This window comes from Mirounga angustirostris, unplaced genomic scaffold (genome assembly GCF_029215605.1).
Source record: "Mirounga angustirostris isolate CCGP_5_RB_7025 unplaced genomic scaffold, mMirAng1.0.hap1 SCAF_4, whole genome shotgun sequence".
Lineage (NCBI taxonomy): Eukaryota > Metazoa > Chordata > Mammalia > Carnivora > Phocidae > Mirounga > Mirounga angustirostris.
Window position 1 is genome coordinate 92,551,343 of NW_026991712.1, and position 25,305 is coordinate 92,576,647.

General features: G+C 43.0%; 1 protein-coding gene across 1 annotated transcript in view; it reads right to left on the reverse strand.

The window, feature by feature from the left end:
- CD101 (CD101 molecule) overlaps positions 1-9,308 on the reverse strand; it is a 31,596-nt gene extending 22,288 nt beyond the window's left edge. The window contains exons 1-4 of the mRNA XM_045899031.3: positions 9,302-9,308; positions 8,460-8,840; positions 6,746-7,162; positions 2,656-3,042 (exon numbers count right to left, since the gene is read on the reverse strand). Of these exons, the coding sequence (XP_045754987.2) occupies positions 2,656-3,042; positions 6,746-7,162; positions 8,460-8,840; positions 9,302-9,308 (1,192 nt within the window). The remainder of the gene's footprint in view (positions 1-2,655; positions 3,043-6,745; positions 7,163-8,459; positions 8,841-9,301) is intronic.
- Between the last annotated feature and the right edge of the window lie 15,997 nt (positions 9,309-25,305).

A 25,305-nucleotide genomic window follows, 5' to 3' on the forward strand; every position in this document is an offset into this window, starting at 1 on the left:
GTGCTCTCTCTCATTCTCTCTCTCTCAAATAAATAAATAAAATCTTTAAAAAAAAACAATTACTCGGGGGAAGATACACATATAGATATATTTCTCTTTTTCAAATCACATATTCTCATATATATATATATATATATATATATATATATATAAATATATATATACTATTGGTTGAAGGGAGATCCTTCTTATATCTGAACTATAATGTTAAACTACAAAATATAAATCTGGCTCCCAGATGGGAAATTCAAGATATGTAGAAACGCAGACATTCATTCAATAGATACTTCCTGTGCGAGGCTTTGTCCTGGGTGCTTTGTGGGTAAAGCAAAGACACCTCCATAGCTCATGCATCTCAGGTTTAAGGCCAAGGTCTTGGGAGTCAGAATTTATCTTGGGCAACACAGATGTCCTCCCTGACCCTTGATTTTCTTTCCTGTATATACGAACATAATAATAGCACCAACCTTACTGCATTGTTGGGATGAGTAAAAGTGGTGCATGCCAAAGGGCTTAGCCTGGCTGGCAAGGGAAAGTACCCAGTACATGGGAGTTATTAGCATTGGTTGTAATGATAGGCACTTAGTGAAAGTGAGGTAGTTCAAAGCCAAAAGAGAGAAAACAAAATGGAATTGGGATGAGAAATCTAAATAACATCTAAATGAATTCGCAAATTGTTCTTCCCTGCTGAGGAAAGAGTTGAGCTTTCTCCTGCTCTATGTATATATGTATGTAAGTTACAAAGGCAGAATGAAGCTTGATATCCACAAGTAACTTTAATACACGTATTTAATATTTTAATTATCTAATAATACTATTAAATAATTCAATAATTCATATTTAATAATTAAATAATTATTAGTTAAATAATATTTAATACTAAATATCTATATCTATATCTGTATCTACATATGTAAACCTGCTTCCAGATTTTGGGTAGTGGAGGCAGGATTATACTTAAAGTTATTTTCAAGTTAAAAATAGACTCATAACTGAAGTTTAGAAAATAAAGAGAAAATTATTGCTCATAATCTCACTACTTGACTATAACCATTATGGTTAGTCTCAACTAACATCAGGTTTTTTTTTAAAGAAAAAAATGAGGTTTCCTTAGTTCATTACAGTCATTATTGCCTCTTGTTAAGAAGTAATAATCTTATCAAGTGTGTGTAAGTTACACATTCACAGTGGTAGTGAGAATTCACTACCTTCTGTTTAAAATATTCATAAAATATTAATTTCATGATAAAACTCTGCTCATACTATGGTTTGACTTTCAAAACTGAATGCTCAACAGGATCCTTAATAAACTTGCTAATAGCTTTTTCTGTTTCCACATATCAGGCCCACTTTGGACTCCAGCCTACACAATGGACTATTTTTAGCTTTAGAAGACCACCCTACTGATAGGCTTATGATCTGTGAGCCACAAAGCGCACCTTCAGTTCCCTTTGGCACAGATTCCCATATGCTGAATTTAAGAAAGGTTTACAGATATGTTTCAGCAGAGATTGAGATGAATGAAGCAGAGATTTAGCTCTGTGTAAATATGTAAACCCGCCTACACAGTTCTTCCTGAATCCCACAAAGTTAGACCAAATGTTTGGTGTGAAAACTAACACCAACACACTTCCTGGCGTGCCACTCTAGGCCAAAGTATGTGTGTCTTCATTGCTAGCAAATGGGGTGACAGAGAAGAGCATGAAAGGGAAATCCATCTATCTTTGGAGATGCTGCCAGTGAGCAAGTGAAACAAGGGTATTTTTATTTTTAGTCGGGTTTTGTTTTGTGCTCTTGGACAGTTAATCTTTATAGACTTTGAATATAATACCCAGCCCAGAGCATCCTAATATTAGTTGTAGATTTGTCTGTTCTCTCTTCAAACAAAAAGCGCTCAGTGTTCAAACATGTTTAAGGTCATCCAACCTTCATAAACTTGAAACGAGAGCTGAATGGCCTTCCACTTTGATGCCCATAGATACTCAGACCCGTTTGAACAGGCACATCACATTACAGCAAAATGCAGGGAATAGAGTCTGCCTGCTATCATTTACCTCTTCATTCCTTATTCTGAGTCATGCTTTGATGCAGAATTAAGACGTACTATCATTCCCTGTATCAGGTTAAGATAATAGAGGATGGACAAAAGCATCTGAAAGATGTTTGGGGGGCAGGGGCCATAATGTAGGTGTTTGATCCCCAGGAAGGAGGCAAAGTGTCATTCTTTCCTCTTACCATACTCACACCACACAGACAACAAAGAGGAGATAGAGGGTTTCATTAACGCACTTGTTTTCTGCTTGGAGAAAAATCCAACGTACAAAAATGAGGACTGATCGCAAGTAGAATCAAAGGATCTAAGACAGCAAGAAGGGACTTCAGGACAATCTCATCGTATGTCATTATTTTATATTTGAGGAAGCTGAGATTTAAAGAAGTTAAATGTTGTGTCTGTGGTCACAGCCCATTTAATGGCCCCGGAATAAGACTTAAGTCTTCAGCTAGTTTGGTTGCTTTTCTTTACTCCACCTCAGAGTGATCCGACTGACACCTGACTCTTCAGGGGAAGTCCACCGTGTCCAGGGAGGCAGCCTGTACTCACAAAGGAGGGAAGCGGAGGGCAGCCCAGGCATGTCTGGTTCTGACTTCACATACCTGCTGGCTTCCTCAGATGCACGTGGCTGTCTGGTGACCGCTTGCTCTGAAGCACCTGCCAGGAGCCCATCTGAGCTCTTGCCATCTCCGCCACAGCACATCTGTAGACGCCTTCATCCTCAGGGCCCGCAGAGAAGATCTTGAGAGAGAAAGCCTTGGGGCTTAACTTTGAAACCTGGAGCTGTCCTTGACTTGCTCTCTGTCTGTAGTCTCCCTTCAGGTCCAGAACACCACCAGCATCCATGCGGGCCATCTCATTACCATTGAAGAACCAAACGCCCTGAAGCAGTGGGTCCCGGCCACTGCCTACGACCAGGCAGACCAGTTCTAAGGATTTCCCTGCAGCAAACGTGCTCTCAGCTGAAATGTTGACTTGAAAATCTCTCACTAGGAAACAAAAGCAACGCAGGTATTTAGAGAAGCCACAGCAACTGTCCTTTCGGGACCACAGAGAGATAATACCCCCTTTAAGGATAGTACGGGGATTGAATTTCATGTGGGAGTTGAGCTCTGAGGAGTAGGTCAGCCAAAGAAATGCCTAGAATCAAAAATGTCCTTGACTATTCCTTCAATCATTCAGAAAGAACAGCCTACATAGCTTTCTGAATGCAATCCTATTAAGCAAGACATATGCATAGAAGTATATACAGTAGTGTATCTTTTTTGAATAAAAAATACAAAATATTTTATAATATGTTGAACTGCTGTAAGCTGTGATGCTTTGTTCTCTTTTTTTGGCTAAGAATGTCCAGTGGAATTTTCCTAAGTTAAAGCACATGTGATGTGATATAGAACTAGTCCACAGCTAACATAACACCTAACAATGAAAAGCTGAAAGTTTTTCCTCTAAGATCAGTAAAAGACAAAGAAGTCCACTCTCACCACTTCTATCTGACATAGTATTGGAAGCCCTAGCCAGAGCACTTAGTCAGGAAAAAATAAATAAAGGGCATTCAAGTCAGAAAAATGAAGTAAAATAATCTGTTTGCAGATGACATGATCTTATATATAGAAACCCCAAAAGACTCCACCAAAAACCTGTTAAAACTAATGATTTCAGTAAAGATGCAGGATACAAAATCAACATGCAAAAAACAATCAGTTCCATTTCTATACACTAGCAACACAGTATTGGAAAAAGACATTAAGAAAATTTCTACAGATGGCCAATAAATACAATGAAAAGATGCTCAACATCACTCACCATCAGGGAAATGCAAATTAAAACCGTAATGAGCTATCACCTCACACCTGTCAGAATGGCTATTCTCAAAAAGACAAGAAATACCAAGTGTTGGAGAGGATGTGGCAACAAGGGAACACTTTTACACTGCCAATAAGAATGTAAATTGGGGAGCCAATATTGAAAAGAGTATAGAGATTTCTCAGAAAATTAAAAATAGGGTGCCTGAGTGGCTCAGTAGGTTAATGGCCAGCTTTTGGTTTCAATTCAGGTCTGATCTCAGGGTCGCCCGCATCAGACTCGGTGCTCAGCACGGAGTCTACTTGTCCCTCTCCCTCCCCCTCTGCTCCTCTCCATGAGCTCTCTCTCCTTGTCTCTCTCCTAAATAAATAAATAAAACCTTCTTTAAAAAATTAAAAATACAATTACCATATGATCCAGCTATTCCACTTCTGGGTATTTATTCAAAGAACACAAAAACACCAAGAAGATATATGCACCCCCATGTTCATTGCAGCATTATTTATAATACTCAACATGTGGAAACAACCTAAGTGTCTATCAATGGATGAATGGATAAAGAAAATGTGGTACACACACACACACACATACAGGAATACTACTTAGCCATAAAAAAGAAAGAAATCTTGCCATTTGCAACAACGTGGATGAACCCTGAGGGTATTATTCTAAGTGAAATAAATCAGACAGAGAAAGACAAATATCACATGATTTCACTCATTTGTGGACTCTAAAAACCAAAACAAATGAACAAACAAAACAAAAATAACCTCATAGAGACAGAGAACAGATCTGTGGTTCCCAGAGGGGAAGGGGGTTGGGGAGTGGGCGAAATGGGTGAAGGGGCTCAACTGTATGGTGATGGATTGTAACTAGACTTATAGTGGTGATCACTTGTAGTATATACAAGTATCGAATTATAGTGTTGCACACCTGAAATTTACATAATGTCATACACTAATTTTATCTCAATTAAAAATAATCTCATTTGCAATAATGTCAAAAAGAAGAAAATACTTAGGAATAAATTTAACCAAGGAGGTGAAAGACATGTGCACTGAAAACTGTAAAATAATGATGAAAGAAATTAAAGATACAAATAAATGGAAAGATAGCCTGTGTTCATGGGCTGGGAGAATTGATAACACATGTTGGTGAGGGTAGAGAAATGGATGTGGAGGACATGCACTGTTAGGGGGAAGGTAACATTATAGAAATGGTGTGGACAACCTAAGTGTCCACTGATGGATAGACAAATGAAGAAAATATAGTATATATATATATGTATATATATATATGTATATATATATGTACTGAAATATTATTCAGCCATGAGAGAAAAGGAAATCCTGCCATTTTCAACAACATGGATCACCCTGGAGGACATCTGGCTAAGTGAAATAAGCCAGACACAGAAAGACAGATACTGGAGGGGCTCACTTATATGTGGCGTCTAAGACTGCTGAAATCATAAAAGCAGAGAGTAGAATGGTGGTTGTCAGGATCTGGTGGGGGGTAGATATTGATCAAAGGGTACAAAGTTTCCATACGCAAGGTAAGTTTTATAGATCTAATGTATAGCGTGGGGACTGCAGTTAATAAGACTGTGTTGCATACTTGAAATTTGCTGAGAATAGAGATCTTAAATGTTCTCACCATACACACATGCACACCCCCGCTACACACAAAAAGAACAATGTGAGATGATGAATATGTTAATTAGTTTGATTGTGGTAATCTTTTCAAAATGCATATGTGTATCAAAACATGTACACCTTAAATATATATAATTTTTGTCAAATAAGTAAAAATAATGATTGTTTTGCATAAAAAATTGGCCTCAAAGAGAGAAAAAAAGCACATGTGATATGCCCTCACAGAACTCACTGAGTGTAACTTGGACACTTAAGACAAATAGGACAGTTTCTTAAAGAAATAAAATAATACTCCTCCTAAAGAAGGAAGGATGGAAGGAAGGAAAGAAGGAAGGAAGGAAGGAAGGAAGGAAGGAAGGAAGGAAGGAAGGAAGGAAGGATGGAAGGACGGAAGGAAGGAAGGAAGGAAAGGAAAGAAAGAGAGAAAGGAAAGAAGGAAGGAAGGGAAAGGAAGAAAGGAAGGAAGGAAGGAAGGAAGGAAGGAAGGAAGGAAGGAAATCTTCAGTGAGCCACCATTGGATCACTGCTTTTAGCATGGATATATACGTTTTTCGAAACCTCTTCCTATTGGACCATAGCCTACATAGAGAAACCAGGAATGACAGCTGAGGCTTCCTGTTTGCTTTGATGAAAATGCCAATGGATCATGAAGAGTAACAGCACCCCAAGCAGGAAATGGGGTCAGGTGGAAGGAAATCCTGGCAGTGACTAAGATAAGGCTCCACATTGGAAACTGGAGCTACTCTGAGGCCCCAGGGGTCTGTGGTGTGGGGGCTTTGGAGAGACACACCTGCTTCAAGCACTAGCTCCACCTCTACCAGCATTTTGCATGTCTGAGGCTCAGGTTCCTTGTTTTAAAAATGGGGAGTCGACCACTTGCCCCACAGGGTGAGGACTAAATTAGATAATATAGATAAAGTAGATGATATAGATAAAAATGCTTACATAGGGCTTGGCAAGGATGGTAACAAAACCATTTTCATGCATGACTTGTGGAATCTATCTAACCATTCAACAGATCTTATCCCATAGAAAACATGCTGTGGACAGACCCAACACCAAATGTCCCTCTTCTTATTTACACTTCCCAGATGCCAAAACCAAAATGTATTCAAACTTTCTAAATGTTTTTTCTTTTTAGACACAACAAAAGATTAGAAAAAAAACCAAAAAGATATCCCATAAATACCCACTATCAACATACTAAGGAATTTCTTGAGAAGATCATTACCTGTTGGTTGGATCCTCAGAGCTGTTTGAGCTGTCCGCTTTCTTGTGATTAAAGTCCAGGTTTCATCTGGATCCTGAATCCATTCAGTTGCCTCACAGAACAGCTGGCCTTGATCTGAGGGCTGGAGCCTCCCTATGGACAGCCTGAAGGTGGCTACCCCAAGCTTGCTGAGCTGGACATTACCAGCCGCAAACCTCTTTGTATATGAGGACCCAGGGATCAACACGAAATCTTTGGAGAGGGAAATAATCTTGGTAGTTTCGTTTCTTTCTCCATCCTGCATCAGGTACCAGGTGACAGAGAGGTGGGTATGTTGAGCTGTGGCTTTGGATGCTTCACAGGTAAGTTCTAATGATTCACCTTCCTCCTTATGGAGAGTCTGGGGACTCATGGTGGCAGAGAGGGTATCTGGAATAACTGGAAGCAAAGGAATGACGATAACTGACTGGCCCAAGAACCTGTTGGACAAGCCTGCTTGGATGAAGATGGCGCCCTGACCCACCATCTGTAAAGCACATACTTTCAGTTGTTTTTCCACCAGCCATATGCTTTCCCTATTGCCAAGGGGAACATTGGCATCTGTATACATAGTCTGTGGAACTTGGCAAACTAATGGCTCAGTGATGTATTGACCCCAACTTTACATTTTTAGCATAGGCTGTGACCAATTTAGCTACTCAGACACAGAGTATTTAAAAGGGAAGAGCACTGGGAGCTAGAAGACCTAGATTCTGATCCTAAATCTGTCCCTATTTGACTACAGGAATTGGAGCGAGTCACTTCACCTCCTTACACCTTAACCTGCTTCTTTGTAAAGTTCTGAAATAATCTCTTATAATCATTCAGAGCCAAAATGCAACCCTTACCAAAGTTTTGATAACCATCCTACTACCCTATCACTGTTTTCTTCCTCAAAGGAAATCACACAGCCTAAGCTTATGGGAAAGCAACACTTAGATTCAATCAATGAAGATTTATTGAGCAGATACTCGGTGCTAGCCACCGGGCTAGGGGCTGAGATAACTATTCTCCTGGAGCTCAAGGTGAGGAAGGAGTCATATAAGTAGCCAAATACCACATACGCTGGGTGAGTGTTAATAATAGTGATGTGAATAGAGCATCAAGAGGAAACAAAGATGGGAATACTGCCTGAGACAGTCAGGACAGATTTCACAGAAGAGGTAAGACCTAAATTGGGTCTACAAGTATATGTGGGAGTTGGCTAGACTGAAAAAGGGGTGCTAAGATATTCTAGGCAAAAGGGGCAAAATGGTAATTGCAAAGACTATGAACCTTTCTGTCTATGAAAATATGCCAGAGATTAGTAGTTTGGGAATATCCATTTCCAAGTGAATCACTTACCACTTGATCATATTAACTCTAGCTCTCTTACCAAGTTAACGTCCTGCCTCCAAGAAGAGACGTGACATGGGAAGAACTCTCAGAGTTTTGTCTGATGCTGTTACTACGATCACCCTGTGGCTAGCTGTGGACAAGGCCTTCGGAAGACCTGCTATCTAAAGCTTGGCGGCAAAGATGATCTGAGAGTTCTAGAGAAGGGGAGATACCGATTTGTGACCCAACTGCAAAATATCCAGAGGGCTCCCAGGGCTCTCTTGCCAAAGCAAGGACATGATGCAAAGCCATGTCACATGGCACAAGGCATTGTCATGGTGGGGCTCTGGCTTCTGAGGGGCTGGCAGGCACAGCTTACCAATCAGCCTAGTCTTCGCGCTGTAATTGCCGTAGTATCTTTCATCCGTGTTGGGCGTGTGACACTCATACTCGCCAGAATCCTTCAGCTGGAGCTCTGAGATGTGCAGGAAGACTGAGTTGCCCCGGACCCTCTCCACATAGATCGCCCTGCTTCGCACCCGCTGCGCATACACCGCGTAAGAGAAGGTGGCATCCTTGGTGCTCACGATCTGGACTTCTTGGGTCGGGGCTTTGGGCAGGTAAACAGACCACTGGAAATGCTGCTCAGCAGGTCCCTGGTGGCCAGTGACATTGCAGCCAATGCTGATGGGGTAGCCTGCAGCCCGAAACAGCGGTCCTTTCTGGATGGTTACTTCTCTCTGGCCAAAGCTGAGCTTAGCTTGCAAGGAGGAGAAAGAAAGAAAGGGAAATAAAAATAGATTAGCGCTCCAGTCCCCACTGTGCCACCTTATTGCAGCACCCTCTATTAGAGTTCTAGTAAATGAGATCACAGGGTATTAGCTATAATCAACTCAAATGTTCATACACCTCCTTCAGGCTGAGGAGCGGTGGAATGGCTTGATGAGTTCACTGGTCTTTCATAACTTCAACTTCCATAGTAACTCTTAGTCGCTTAAAAAAAAAAAGGTTAGCTTCAACAGTATGATGACTATTATAACTGATAACACTTAGTGCCCGGTGTTATCTAACGGCACTTATTTTAAAGTCAATACAATGCATGATAATTCACCTTTTACATTATTTTGTGGGAAAAGTCAGCAAATTCTTCCTTCCGACTCACTCCTGGCTCCCTGTCAGGCTGTTCTCTCCGAGATTGCTGCAGAAGGAAAATCTACCCACCGCCCATGGTGTCACACTTTCTCTGTCTTGCTAGCTGGCTGGAACTATTTGTAGCTCCTGGCCAGGTCTAATGCAGGACTAGCTAAAATTAGCAGCTGAAGAGGCAGCAGCACTTCCTTTATATACTGTGGAGGGTTTTTTGTTTTGTCATTTTTTAAAGTGCCACTACAGCTTTATTGAAAAGGCTTCGTAAAAGACGGCCTGTCAAGTCCGCCAGGATCTGGGCTCAGAGTCCCTTCAGTTCTTCTCTGACCAAAAGCGTCCAGTTGGGATGACTATGGAGTGTTTCCTGTTGAGACAGATCTCAAGTATTCAGTTTGCAGGAGAAAACATTCTCAAATGGCAACATTTTCTTTTGACGTGCGTTTGTTCAAAATCAGACATTTTGCAGAAATGAAAAATGCATGTGTTTATGGATTAGGCTAATATTCAAGGCTAGTTTGTGTTACATAAAGATCAAAGAGCAAATGACAGAGATGCCCAAGGGTGAGCCCGATCTTTCACTAGGGGCCTGGGGCTCAGTGGAAGGGGAAGAGGAGGGGAAAGACATCAGAAGAGTCCCATGGGGAGCAATTGCTGGTATTGTGGAATGCCCAGAACAGAGCTCAGAAGAAGGTATGGAAGAGGGCCCCTGGGTGGTTCAGTCGGTTAAATGTCTGCCTTGGACTCAGGTCATGATCCCGGGGTCCTAGGATCAAGTCCCAAGTCAGGCTTCCTGCTCAGCGGGGAGTCTGCTTCTCCCTCGCCCTCTGCCCCTCCCCCCGCTTGTGCTCTCTCTCTTTCTCTCAAATAAATGAATAAAAATCTTAAAAAAAAAAAAGAAGGAATGGAAGAAGCAGAGTATCTGCTGAATCTTGCAAATCCACAAGAACAGCAAGTAAAGGAGACTAGAGTGGAAAAAAAGTGAGAGTAGGTCTCTCTTTCTCATGATAAGGCTAAGGAGAGGAATTTTGGAATGGAAACAATTCCAATAGAAGGGGGACTACAAAAAAAAGGGGAGAAAGGGCGAGTGGTCATTCGAGGCAGTCCACTAAAAATTGCCTGTTGAATGCTTCATGCAAAACTGGAAAACAAACAAACATCCCACCAACCACACACATTTCCAGTAATAATTAAAATATACCAATTTATTTGTAAATCCCAGTTAATGTGATATATTGATATTATGCTCTTCTAATAAATACTGAGGAATATATAGGAAAAATGTATAGGAAATATATAGGAAAAATGTAACTTATTACTTACCAAACAATTATTCAACAGAGACAACTTAAAACACTTTCAGCAATGCCAGTTAGACTTAGACATATATCTTAGAGAAATGTGTACACTGGGCACCAGGCTACGTATGGAAGAATACCCACGACAGCACTGTTCGTCCTAGCCCCATCTTGAGACCACCCGTATGTCCATCAGCAAGAACAGACATACTGTGGCACATCCATAAAATGAAATATTACACAGAAATGAAAGTGAAAGAATTGCTACTGGTTATAATGTGGATGATTGTGTTTAATGAAAGATGCAGTATGTGGAGAATCTTTCGACGCTCTACAGAATGATACCCATCTTTATCAAATTCCAAAACAGGCAAAACCACACTGTATCGTCTAGTAAATGCAAACAGAAAACCACTTAAAAAAAAAGAAAAGCTAGGAAGTGGTTATCATGGGAGTCAGGACAGTGATTGTCGGGGGGAGGGTTGTAATTGGGAGAGGGCTCACGGCACAGTGGGTGGGTACTTCTAGGGTCCTAGCAATCTTCTGTTTCTTGACCTGGATAGTGACGACATGGTTTTTAGTTTTTTACTTATTTGCTAAACTCCATGTTTATGTTTTAATAACTTTTCTTATGTGTTATATTCCACAACAAAAATGTTTTTAGAAATAGAGCTTCTGAGGTATCACTAACCTGTTTCTAACAGGATATGTTACCACAATGTTATTTTGGTGGCTAGGCAACACTTTTCAACATTTTCCATTACTTTAAGAGATGGGTACCATATCTGAAACATTTTATTGTGAAAATTAGCACTCTATTTCCTACTGCTTTATTTGCCAATTCAATAAGTATTTATTCAACAACCTATAGTATTTCTGATGCTTCAGGAACTAAGACACCGAAGATGAGTTTGGGATAGTCTTTGACTTCGTGATTTTATAATTTAGTCAGGTAGGATGGTAGTCCTCTGATAAAAGTATTTAAGGAATTTGAAGGAAGGAGAGATTGCATTTTGAGGGGAGGGAAACAGGAAAGGTTTATGGAAGAGACAGTATGAGAAGTGGAATTTCAAGAATCGGAAAGATTACAATAATTTAAGTGGGGAAGACTTCATGACAAGATTGTATGAGTAGGAATCAAAAGACTTGTTTAGGAATTAGGGAGTGATAAACTGGATTAGGGGAAAGGTTACATGAAGATTAATAGAAGGAGGTAAGGCTGGACAGGAGTTTGGGGCCCAAAGCATGAAGGTCTTGACCATCATGTCTAAAAGTTTGGACTTGACTAACTAGGCAATGGGGAATCCACTGGAAGTGTTGGAAAGGTCTTAGGAAAATTAATCTGACAGCTGTGTGGGATGACAGAAGTTAGAAATAAACATTAGGAAATCATGGTAGCCCAGGAGAGAAGTGATGACTGCAACAGGAATGCAAAGAAAGGGACTATAAGAGCCACTGAGGAGATAAAATCTAGAGAGTTTTTCAGTGTCTTGGATGCCTGGAGGTAGAAGGGGGGGATGGAAGGATGGGAGGCAGTTAGAAATAAAAAATGATGGCAGGTTTTGTGAGGCTGCCTGAGAGAATAATGATTCTGTTAATAGAAATAAGGGTATCATGGGGCACCTGGGTGGCTCAGTCAATTAAGCATCTGACTCTTGCTTTCAGCTCAGGTCATGATCTCAGGGTCATGAGATCAAGCCCTGCGTCGGGCTCCATGCTCAGCCCAGAGTCTGCTTGGGATTCTCTCTCTCCCTCTCCTTCTGCCCCTCCCCTCTGCTCTAAATAAATAAATAAATAAATAAAATCTTTAAAAAAATAGAAATAAGGGTATCAGGAAGAGACTGTTGTGTTCCAGGGTAAGGGAGGAGATATTGCATTTGATTTTGAGAATACTAAATTTGAATACCATAAATTAAACAGGAAGGATATCCAGCAAACACTGGGAAATAATATTTAAATATACGTATATTTGTACTTTGAAGTCTACTCAACCCTTTGAAAATCTCTGTAATCTAATCCTTTTGAGAAGTCTGTGATATTCCCACATTTAGCAATGTCAAACTTGTAAATGGTTGAGCCTGACTGGAACCTAGATTTGCAAATGTGAAATCCCTGGCTGTCTCCATTGCTTCTCACTGCTTCCTGTGAATGCCTGTTTATAACCACGGAAGGTTCTGGGTCATGGGTGCAGATTAGGTTGGTTACAGCGTTGGGCAGTGTTAGGGAATACAAGGAGGAGACCTACAGAGAGATTACTGGAGGCTCTCTGTATTTAGGGGATAGGATGAGGAACACACCTACGGAAGGAAGAGTGAGGGAGATAGGAGAGCTGCCAGGACGTAGTACCTTAGAAACCAAAGGAGGAAAAATGTTCCACAAAAGGGTTTGTCTGGGGGCGCCTGGGTGGCTCAGTCGGTTAAGCATCTGCCTTCAGCTCGGGTCCCGATCCCAGGGTCCTGGGATCGAGGCCCACTTTGGGCTCTTGCTCAGCGGGGAGCCTGCTTCTCCTCGTCCGTGCCCCGCTTGTGCTCTCTCTCTCTCTCTCTGTGTCAAATAAATAAATAAATAATCTTTTTATTTTTTTATTTTTTTAAAGGACTTGTCTGTTTGCTGAAAGCTGCTGTGAGGGTAAGGATCCTAAAGTCAGGGGACAGTCCTTTTAGTTTGATGAGGAGATCTTTGCAAAAGAGATTTCAATAGAGCAAAGGCCGTGGATTTCAAGGGTAAGAAGGGTAAGGAGCGACTGCAGCAGACGGAGACTACTTCAGGAAGCTTTGTGGAGCCGGGAAACAAAAGACGAGGGTGGCAGCTGACAAGTATAGCTCGCAGGGGAGAAGCAGGGGGCGCCGGCTGGACCCGCTAAAGGGCAGAGGAGCTGCAGAGGGGAGAGGTGGATGACGCCAGAGAGGGTCATGAACGGAGGAAGGTCCTAGTAGAGGCATGAGGTCATGAACGTGAGTGGGAAGGTACTGCTTTCTCAGAAAAGTGAAGCAACGGCGTGGAAGTTTCATAGGTATTTTTGATGTGGAAAGGAATGGTTGACAGAGGTCAACTCAAATGGCTATGCATTGGGACCAGACGCTGAAGCATCTTTTATAAAGATATTCTCTGTGGGAGATGTTGTACCTATCTCTCCTCCTCCTCAGGAGTAAAATACTTCAGAGGACTGTTCTGTTGCTTTCTCTTCTAACAGACAGAGGGTTAGAACCCTTTGCATAGCAGCTCAAATTCTCACTGACTGATGGACACACAGCTGGACCCTAACACACCGTACTGGGGCTACGACTTTTGAAACCCAAACAATTCTGATGATACTGGCTTTTTTTCAAAAAGATCACTGGGATTGCCGAATTTACCACTACAATATTATTTAAATGGAAGCTGTTAGGTTGGATCATATAAAATGGCCCATAATTGACCATTCTTTAAAAAGATTTATTTATTTTGACAGAGAGAGAGAGAGAGAGAGAGCACAAGCAGGGGGAGGGGCAGAGGGAGAAGAAGACTCCCGGCTGAGCAGGGAACCCGACGCAGGACTTGATCCCAGGACCCTGGGATCATGACCTGAGGCGAAGGCACCCCAGGCACCCCAACAATTGACCATTTTTGATACACAAAAACAGCAACTTCAAATGATTCCACATTATACAAAACCTCTCTGCTGGAGAATATCAAACACAACAAGCAACATCTCTTTCCTTACATGTACAAAAACCCTAGGCCCTTGAAGGCGGAGAGAGCTTCCAACCAAAAAAAATTTCTTCTATGAATACAGTCTCAGTAAGATAAAAAAAAAAAAAAAAAAAAAATGGGTCCCTCCCTAGCACCCTCCCGCATTAATGGTTTTTATATGAAGGGCAGCTAGTCAGGGTGAGGGGTGACGGATCTAGATCAGGGAGACAAAGCTGAGTGCTAAGTCCAAGAGCTCATTCACCAATAACATTAACTCATCGAGTGCCATGTTCTAACAGAAGTAATCAGTCTTTATGTTTATTAAAAAAATTAATTCGGACAAAGTATACCTTTGCTAAACAATGCAACCAATCAATTGATCGGCATTTAATTTCCTCCCTTATTTATAATTTTCCCTCCATAGTTGTCAGGACAAATAGCAGGCTTCCAAAGTTCTTTCGAGTTGCTTCCTGATTTATACGCCCTTCACATAAAAACCGTGGTTCTATACAAAATGAGTGCTTTAGAGTGAGTCAGAACTTAGAAGCAATAAATACATGCCCCAGTTTGGATAATTGTTTATGTGGGTTAAGGAAAAGCTTCCGGCTTCCCTTTTTTGAACCCGGTTACTACTTGCCTTCACCCCAGGCTTCCAGCCTGCTCACCAGAATTTAAAAGGAAAAGCGTGTGAAGGAGAGAATTTGCAATGTCTGACTTGTTGCACAATGTACGCCCTGTATTCCCCTCTACACAAGCCAAACACACAGCCCAAATACACAAAGCATGTCTACTTAAGAATCACACTCTAAATAAATAAATAAATAAATAAATAAATAAAATTTAAAAATAAATAAACACATAGTCACACTCAACAACTGAACAGGACAAATAGGAATGTGCCAGTACCAATATGCCCAGCCATTAATACTTGCCAAGCCAGGCTGGTGGCCACCCATCACCCAGCAGCTAACCAATCCTCGTAACTAGCCCTGCAGGCCCCAGATCTGATCCCTACATCACACAATCTAACGTCTGCTGAGACATGAACCCGGTTCAGTTCAAGCCAGTGTTTATGAAGCACACCATTGTGCCGAAGGCTGTCACCTCTTCATGTGTTAGCCGCAGGTCTGGCCACACTGCTGATTAAGTTCACTTAGTTCCCCTACCATCCCAGTCACTCAAGTCCCCACACGAGCTCAACCTAGTCTCTACAGCAGTTCTTAACCAGGGTCCACACACAGGATTAAAGGGTCCATAAATTCACGTGAAAAAAACCCCTACATGTTTATTTTCACGAGTCTTAATGAAAATTTAGCATTTCTTCCAGTCATGAAGGTAGACAACAAACCTAGGTATGTTCACATCACATTACAGTTGTTGCAGATATCTTGAAATATGATTCATACTCATTACTCCTTCGAAGTTTGGTGGTTAACAGACCACCTCTAGATCTTGTGGTGGAATCCGTAAAGAAGCCAATAAATGACTATATCACCATTTAAAACGATGCTGATAATTGCATTTCAGTATGATGGATTTCCCCTATAATCCTATGCATTTTATTTTAGGCATTTAAAAAATTATTTGAAGGTGAGATCTATAGGCCTCATCGGATGCTAAAGGAACCCAAGGCACAAAAACATACCTGCTCTGGAATGATTCCATTTCCAGCCAAGGCCACCTGTTCTCCTGTCTACTTCCAAATCTCCCCTTCCTCCACCCTGTTACAATATGTTTAAGTGCTCCTGGTCCAGCTAAGACCCTCCGTGTGCCCTTCAGCAGAGCCCTGTGAATCTTTTGGCCCTTTCTCAGTCCCTCAGATCGATTTCCACTTCAGCTCCCAGGGACGTCCAGCACCTTCTTTCAGCTTCGCCTCAAACTACTAAGTGCTCTCATCACTTTCCCTTCCATCCAGCCACATCCTCAAGGCAAACACAACAGGCAAGACGTAAGGTCACCTCTCAGTCTGGCGAGCTGAGCCCTCACTCGCTCCAGGGATGGGTTAGCCCAGGAGGATAAGGTAAAGTCGGGGCAGCACAGACAAATGTGAACATTGGCGGGCCCAGGTTCACAGACTCAGCCAAGCACTGCACCTCCCTGGAACTCAAGGACGCCGTGGTAAACCAGGAAACCGTTATCGGTAAGTCAAAAATTAGTGCCTACACCTCAGATGTGTGGCACAATTTTTGCCTGTAAATACCAAACTGTCCTCCTCCGCCGCCCAGCAGCCTCCTGCTCCTCCAACAAGTCAGACATTGCAAATTCTCTCCTTCACACGCTTTTCCTTTTAAATTCTGGTGACTAGCTCCTGTTGACTAGCTCCGGGGACAAAAGAGACATGCAGAATTATGACACTTACTCAGAAAGAGAAAGAAAGATGCCACATGTAGGATGTGTGCCATTTGGCCCAGTGCAGACCTTTCCTCGTGGTGTCGCTGAAGTTGCTCAGACACAGAGTGACAAACACTGTGCGCTCGCTACAAAGGTAAAGAGGAAGCAATGGTGTGGTTTGCAGAGCACTGGGAAACACAGATGGCTTGCAAAGAGCAAAACCATTTGCATCATACAGTTCTTTGCTAATCACTTGAATCTGGGTGAGAAAAGTGAGTGATATTCATGGGGAAGTAAGTGTATACAGATAAAAATGAGAAAAGGTGAGCCTCGTCCTGGCTAAATGTGCATCATTAGGTCATCACGGGGGAATGTAGGTAAACCAAATAAATACAAAAATCAAGCAGAAATGTTCTCTCCTTAGCCCTTCCCTCTCCCAAGAGGGAAGGACTAAGAAAGGCAAAAAGGGCCCCTAGAAAACACGAACATGGGGAGACACAAGATGGTGGTAATGGCGACAGTCTCTTAAGCCAGGCTGCCTGGATTTGCATGCAGATTCTATTTTCAATAGCTGTGTGATCTTACAAAAGTTACTGACCCTCCTCTATATAATGGAGATGCTAATAATATGTACCCCACCAGATCGCTGTGTGGGTTGAATGAACTCATTCACGTCAAGCACTTAGAATGATATCGGGTACATGGTAAGTGCTCAGTGAATATCAAAAGCCATCATGTGACATTTAAGTGAGTCTTCATCTGCCCAAGATGGGCCTGGCACCAAGAATGGCGAGTAAATACCTAAATCTAACAGGTGGCACTGAACCCAGGCCAACTTAATCCTGCCTAATCCAGGAAGACAAGATCATACAAGGAGGGGCTCCCCGAAGATATTAGTTCCCTAGGTCAAGGCTACATCTGGATAGGCCAGTAATAAACACATGTGCTTCGGGCCAGAGTTGCAGGCAGATTCCTGCTCCATCCATCCACCTAACCATTTTTTAGTACTTCTATGTTCTGGGTGCTTTGGTAAATTCTGCACGTACGAAGATGTTAACAAGCCAGTTTTTGTTCTCAGGAAACTTCCACTTAGTCAGATAACCACAATGCAATGTTGCAAGCACAACCATCAGCTCAGCCCCTAAATGGAGTGAGAAAGGTTGGTGGGCAGGAGGGAAGGTCAGGATGGGCTGGGCCAGGCCAAATGAGACAACTAGGGGGGAAGGTGGGCAGGTACAGCTGGGGGAGAAGCAGCCTAGTGCGAATAATGATGCACCAGCCACGCCTTCCTGTTTGAGTAAAGTTTGAGGCTGTTATGAAGGGAGCAGGGTCTATAGCGGTAGGCTGGGGCAGATGTTACTGGGCCATGCATGCCAGGCCTAGGACTTTGGCCTTTATCCCACAGACAAGGGGAGCTTTTGAGGTCTTCTTCTTCTCCTTCTTTTTCTTCTTTAGGAGGAGAATGGCCTGATTGGATTTTCCTTTTGAATTGAATTCCATGTTGTGTATTGCTAACTGGTTGAAAGATGAAGGAGGGAAGCAAGGCTAGAAGCAGGAAGGCCAGTTACAGGATTTTTGCAGTTTTCCCTATGAGCAATGATGAGGTCCTGAATTAGAGCATTTAAAATATTGCAAAGGAATAGCTAGAGATGCATTTGGAATTAGAGGGTAGCCTCTGATCTTACCGTCTTCTGTCTGGGATGGTAGAGCATGGTGGAGGTGAGCAGGAGCATGACTGGCTCTCACACAAGGTAAGTTAGGTGAGGTCGCCTAGGACAAATACAAATAAAGAGGTATGGACATTTGAAGGAGGGAGAGAGCACAGCTGATTTGAGGAGAATGGGAAATCAGGCCAATCTTCAGGGGAAAGGTAACATTTTAAGACAGGACTTACTTTCCCAGTGGCCATATAGTAGGGTAACATTCAACAAATTCAGGTCTGGAAGCCTCTAACTTCTACCCCTTTTTAAGTTTTCACTTTCTCCCCCTCTGGATTTATTGAGTAGTAGTGATGATATCTAAAAATTAACACTCCAAGGTCAGTCAAACTACAAATATTAATGTCTTTAGTGAAAAGCTCTGTACTTCCCTTTTCAAGGTACTATGCAAGGGTTAGTGGAAGATGAGTCATTCCCTCCAGAAACTTGAAATTTAGCTTAATAAACAACCATAGATAAGAAACAGAAGCCAGTTGGCATGAGCTCCTAACCACGTGGGCCTCTCCACAACACTTGAGTGCCCTCACAACATGGCGGCTGGCTTCTCCCAGATTGAATGATCCAAGAGAGACAGACCAAGGAGAAGATGCAGTGCCTTTTATGGACTAGTCTCAAAGTGACACATTATCACTTCCACCCTATTCTATTCGTGAAAAGTGAATCACTAAGTCCAGCCCACACTCAAGGGGAGGGAAATTAGGCTGTGCCTTTTGAAAGGAGGAGTGTCAAGAATTTGTGGATATATTTTAAAGCCACCACAAACCTACACCTACATTTAAACAATTTTTAACATTTTTTCATATGTGTGTGTGAATATGCATTTGTTAGAGAAAAAGGAAGGAAGGAAGAGAGAGAGGGAAGAGAGGGAGGAAGGGAGGGAGGGGGAGGGGAGAGGAAGGAAGAAAGGAAGAGTAACCAAATAAGGGAGCATGTGTTGAGTATCTCATTCATGGCTCAAACAAGAAATGTCCTAAGAGTTAATAGGCTGCAGGGGCTACTGCAGGCAAGAAGCAACTATAGGTCATTCAGAAAAGTCTGGTTTTAAGTAAGTCCTTGGGGATCTGGTATGATTCAAATAGGCAGAGGAGGGAAGGAAGGAAATTCCAGTAGGGAGAAATGAACTGTACAAAGATACGGAGGCATGGATGTGCAGGTTATATTCAGGGAACAATTAAAGGGTAGTTTACCTTGAATGGGCATTTCAAACTACCTCCTCAGGCTGTTGACTGTAGTATCAGTGGGGCTTGGAGTACAGCAATTTGTCCATCATTCCAGTTGGAGAAATCATGGGTCATCCCCGGGCACCGAAATTTTAGGCAAATATACCCTATCAGTTAGTTATTGCTGTTAACAGTAAACATTCATTTTTGTTCACAAGCCTGTGGATCACCTGTCCTGGACCAGCCTTGGCTTGTATCCCTCTCCCATCCCTCCAATAGGCTAGCCTGAGCAGGTTTTCACCGTGATGTCAGGGGTCCAAAAGAACTCATGGAAACACAACAGCACTTTTCAAAGCTTCTCCTTTTATCATGGCTGCTAACACCTCATAGATCAAAGCAGGTCACATGGAGAAGTCCAAATGCAAGAGATGGATTAACAGGCTCCATCTTTTTAGTGAGGGGAACTGCAAAGTGACAGGGCAAAAGGAGAAGTAAAGAACTAGAACCACCGATGCAGTCAATCTGCAGGCAATCATGCACTTTTGAAAAGAGAATTCTTTGAGAGGTGAGCATTGACCACAGAGACGATCATTGCCAATTATACATAGTATCGGTATTCCCGAAACACATTCAACCAAATAAATGCTATACAACTTCTCGTTTCTAGCTGTTGCCAAAAGAGATTTTTTTTTCTCTCTTTCCATTTTAAGTGGCTCCATTTCTGCCAGAATTAACATTGACAGTGATGTCGTTTCTTTTCTGGAGCAAAAAAGAAAAAAAAGCAGTTTTCTGTTGTCAAGGGGGAAAAAAAGAAGAAAGAAAAAATAGAGCCAGAGAGGTGTTATTCTATTACCTTGGGAATCACTGCACTGTAATTGTATCAGCTGAAAAGAATGTAAAAACGCACTTCCTGAGTCGGATGGAGGGAGAGAGCCAGGAATGGACAAAGCGACACAGGAATGTACTAAGGAAAAAATGCTGTTCCAGTTCCTGGAAGATTAATAAAAAAGAATTTTTTTTTTTTCCAGATTTGACATGCACAAATATTCCACAGAAATCCCAGGTATTGTGGCCTCCTCTCTGAAGCATGCAGGCCCAAAACTATTTCTACAGGGACATTTTCACATAGGCAATTTTATAGGAGAGCTCACATCACCATGTGACAGGTATTAGAAATCCCATTTTACAGATGAGGAAACAGGCTCAGAGGAATCACCTGGCCCAGATTGTATGGCTAAGAAATGGCTGTCCTCTTGCTCTTGGCTTGGTGCTTTTATTTTTTTAAATTTTAATTCCAGTATAGTTAACATACAGTGTTATATTAGTTTCAGGTGTACAATATAGCGATTCAACAATTCCCCACATCACCCAGTGCTTACCATGACAGGTGCACTTCTTAATCCCCATCCTCCCACCCACTTCCCCTCTGGTAACCATCAGTGTGTTCTCTATAGTTCAGAGTCTGCTTCTTGGTTTGTCTCTTTTTTCCCTTTATTTTGCTTCTTAAATTCCACATGAGTGAAATCTTACGGTATTTGTCTTTCTCTGACTTATTTCACTTAGCATTATGCCCTCTAGAGCCATCCATCCTGTTGCGAATGGCAAGATTTCTTTCTTTTTTACGGCTGAGTGATATTCCATGGTATATACACACCACATCTTCTTTATCCTTTCATCTGTTGATGGACACTTGGGCTCCTTCCGTAATTCAGCTATTGTAAATAATGCTGCAGTAAACATAGGAATGCACATACCTTTCTGAATTCGTGTTTTGGTATTCTTTGGGTAAACACCCAGCAGTGGAATTACTAGATCACAGGGCAATTCTATTTTTAACTTTTGAGGAACCTCCGGTTTTCCACAGTGGCCACACCAGTTTGCGTTCCCACCAGCAGTGCACGAGGGTTCCCCTTTCTCCACAGCCTCACCAACACTTGTTTCTTGTGTTGTTGATTTTAGCCATTCTGACACGTGTGAGGTGGTAGTGCTCTTGCCATTCTACCTTCTAGCTTGCCATTCATGATTTCAGAAGACAGAATGTGTGTGGGATACAGTGTGACTGGAGGATGGTAAAGAAAACCCCCAAGGGGTCAGCAGGAAGCTGGGCGTGATTCCCCCTGCTTGAGCTCTTACAATTCACGTTAAATTGAGGGTCACTCCGCAAGTGCTGAACTTGCCAACACACAGGAAGCCTGGAGACTGAGCCTACATTCATGGAACATCAAGCAGTGACCCCACAGGAAGGGATCGCGGTGACCTCAGTCAACACCCTTGTGGAACAGATGAAGAAACAGGCCTTGAGCGGGCCCAGCTGTGAGCTGGCCCTGGGCTGTGACCTTGCCCCTGAGCTGTGACCTTGCCCCCATAATGGAGAATGATATCTAGATCTCCTCCCACTTGCCCGGCTCCACCAAGAGCTGACAACTAGTTAACCTAGGCTGAAGAGCTTTTCAGGGCAACCCCTCCTATCTGTGGGGAAAAGCCTGAACTGAACTTCTGTGGGCAGAGGCAAAAGCCAGGGCGTTGGGTGGGGATGGGGGTGGGGGTAGAAGATGGGGGGAATAGGGGGCGCTAGCAGAAGAGAAAGAGCAACAGAAGGGATTCCTAGGCTATCTGCTGTTTCCAAATACTCCCTTGGTAAGGGCTATTCCTTAAATTTCCTACCAGGGATTAAGTGACAGCCAGCCCTGATTTTTAAAAAAGCGAGTGGAGGGGGGCACCTGGCCATCTCAGTCGGTAGAGCATGCGACTCTTGATCTCGGGGTTGTGAGTTCCAGCCCCAAGTTAGGGGTAGAGTTAACTTTTAGAAAAACACAGAGTGGGGCTCAGAATAGGTCCCAAAGAGAGGAAAAAAGGAGGAGGGGAGACAGGAAGCTGGCCTTGCCTCGGCTCTGGGTCCCTCCTCCTCCCTTAGATACAGGGGCCCATAAAGCTCAGGTGTTTCTGACCCTACTAAATAGCCCCATTTTTACCCTAGTTTCATACTACCTTGTCTTTCCCCCCCTCTTCAAACTTCTGTGTCCTGTATTCTGTTTGATTTCCTAAACTCACCCCTTCGGCCCACTGCAGTCTGGGGTGGTTGCGCACAAACACCCGCGGTCACACAGTGGACACGGCTCGGTTCTCCCTTTCATGGCGCCAGGTGCGTGCACCCGCCAGCAGACGTGCTTGGAGTTCTTTCCATCCTCCTCTGATTGCACTCTCTCCAGGATCTTTCCTCAGCCCCGTGGGCCCCTTCTCACTGGATCCTCCTCCCAACCACCCCCAACACCATGGTCTTCGCCGGGGTTCTCAGCAGCCCTTTGCTGCTCCCGCTGCTCTCATCCCCCATCTGTATGCTGACAACCACAGATACACTTCCAACCCCACCTTCTCCCTTTGGTGCCAGACCAGCCACCTAGCTGGTGTAGAACATCTCCACTTGAAGGTCCCTCGGGAAACTCAAACTGGAGTCTGACACTGAAATCCTTGTCTTCTCTCTCATTGGTGGTGTCCATCATGGTAGGATGCACCCATATCCACCCAGACCCACGCTTGGCCTCCACACTCCACATTCACTTCTTCCTCAAATCTTTTATGAACTCATCCTACCTCTTGCTGTCACAACCAAGGGCCTCGATTTTTCGAGGTTCATCTTCTGGCTTTGCCTGCACACCTTACTCCCCGCTCCCAGAATGATCTAACATGTCAACATCGCCACGCATTCTCCTGATTGAAGTGTTTCAGTGGCTCCCCAGATATTTCTAGAAGATCAAGTCCAAACTCCTTGACGATCTTTACAAACTGGCCCTTGCAAACTCTCCCACCACCTCACCCATCAGACACAGAACCATTTGTTCTTTTGCTGTGTCCTACCAGCCTTTCCCTCCCTACCTGTGCAAAAGCTATCCCCTCTGCTTCGAACCTTGCCCCCTCCCTACCTGGTAAATGCCTGTTCATTCAGGAAACTTAAAACCTACGTTTGTACATTGTATAATTTTTATATGATAATAACATGAATTCTTTACCTGCTTCCCTCTCCTACAAGACCATAAATTTCATAATGACAGGGTCCAGTGCTTACTCATCTTTCTATCTGTTCAAACAAATACTTGCTGAATGCTTAAAATATCCAGGCACTGTAGCTGGTGTGTACTGATTTAGAATATGCACAGTTGTCTCCCTGCCTTGTCCACAGCTTCACTTTGTGCAGTCAACCCGGCCTTTTGGAAGCAGATGATCCTCTTTCTGTCATGTCATCACGAGGTCAAGAGTAGCCTAACGCTACGTCGCCATGTTTTCGTCATTCAGCTCACTTCACCTCATCACATAGGCATGGTACCATCTAACGTCATCACAAGGGTGAGTACAGGACAATAAGATATTTTGAGAGAGAGAAAAACCACATTTGCTAGTTTTATTATTGCATATTGTTATAATTGTTCTACTTTATTAGTAATTATTGTTAACCTCTTACCGTGCCTAATTTATAAGTTAAACTGCGTATAGGTACTTATAGGGAAAAAAAATAGTAAATACAGGATTTGGTCCTATCTGGGTTTCAAACATCCACTGGGGGTCCTAGAACATGTCCTCCGCAGGTAAGGGGAGGGCCTAGTGTGCAGACTTTGAAGTGAGAAAGGTCTGGGTTCAAATCTTCCTTCATTTGAGCAAATTAATGTCTGTCTTAAATCTCCTTATCTCTGAGAATGGGAACTATAACTGTAGGAACTCCATTATCTGAGATAATTAGAGCTGTTAATCAATTAACAGAAAATGTCAAGTGAAGCTGAGAACTGTAGAAAGATTCCTGTGTATCTTACACAGGGTAGTCTCACCCCAACCAACACACTCATTCGCTCATCTCTGGACATAAGCCCAGGTCTTTCCTTTGGGTATGGGTTTGCTGTCCCGAGCCTCCTGTCCCGTCCCTGCATAAACCAAACCTACCATGTCTTGTCTAAAACTTTCAGCTTTGATTGCTTTCACATGAAGTAAGAATTTAGGATTTCTTTCAAATGAAGTGAGAATTTAACAAACATCTGTGAAGCCAACAAAGTATAGAATCTTTCCATATTTTTGTGGTTTGTCCCCCCTCAGTTGTTAATAGTTTTGCCTGGACCTACTGACAACGATTTTTTTTTTTTTAAAGCAATCTGGGGGGGCGCCTGGGTGGCTCAGTCGGTTAGGCTTCTGCCTTCGGCTCAGGTCATGCTCCCAGGGTCCTGGGATGGAGAACCTGCTCAGCAGGGAGCCTGCTTAACCCTCTCCCTCTCCCTCTGCTGCCCCCTCTACTTGTGATCTCTCTCTCTGTCAAATAAATAAAATCTTAAAAAAAAAAAATAAAGCAATTTGCCTCTGCTGAGTCTTTCCAGAGACTTCATCTTACATTTACCAACACTTGGCTGGGAAGTGGAGCTGGTGTACTCAATTACGAATTTGCAGGTTATGACCTGCTGCATGAGGGGACACAAGCCACCCACACGGGCCAGCAGGTAGCTTCCTCTGCAGCCATGCTCCCCAGGGTCGTTCTGATGGAGGGTCAAGTGCACTCACACAAAGGAAGTCAAGTCACAGGATTTATTACTTACACCTCCCAGCAACAGGGGCGGGGAGAGGGGGCAACGAGCTGGGGTAAGGGTAGCCCTCCACACTAGGTCACGAGGGAGCAGGAGACAGACAGCAGGGTAGCAAGCACCTATTACTTTGAAGGAGCTTGGGGTGGAGGTCACTAACTTCTCTAGGGCTTGACCCTAAGTGGTTATTTTAAAAGGTCCCCAGGGAAAAGCAAAGCAGGAACTTATGGCAGGACTCAACTTCGGTCCCTGGCTGAGCGTCCAAATTCTGGGCGGGAGTAGCATTGTCACCTGTAAAATGCCTAGGCATCTGCTCACAACACCTCTTTGGCACTCACATTTCACTGG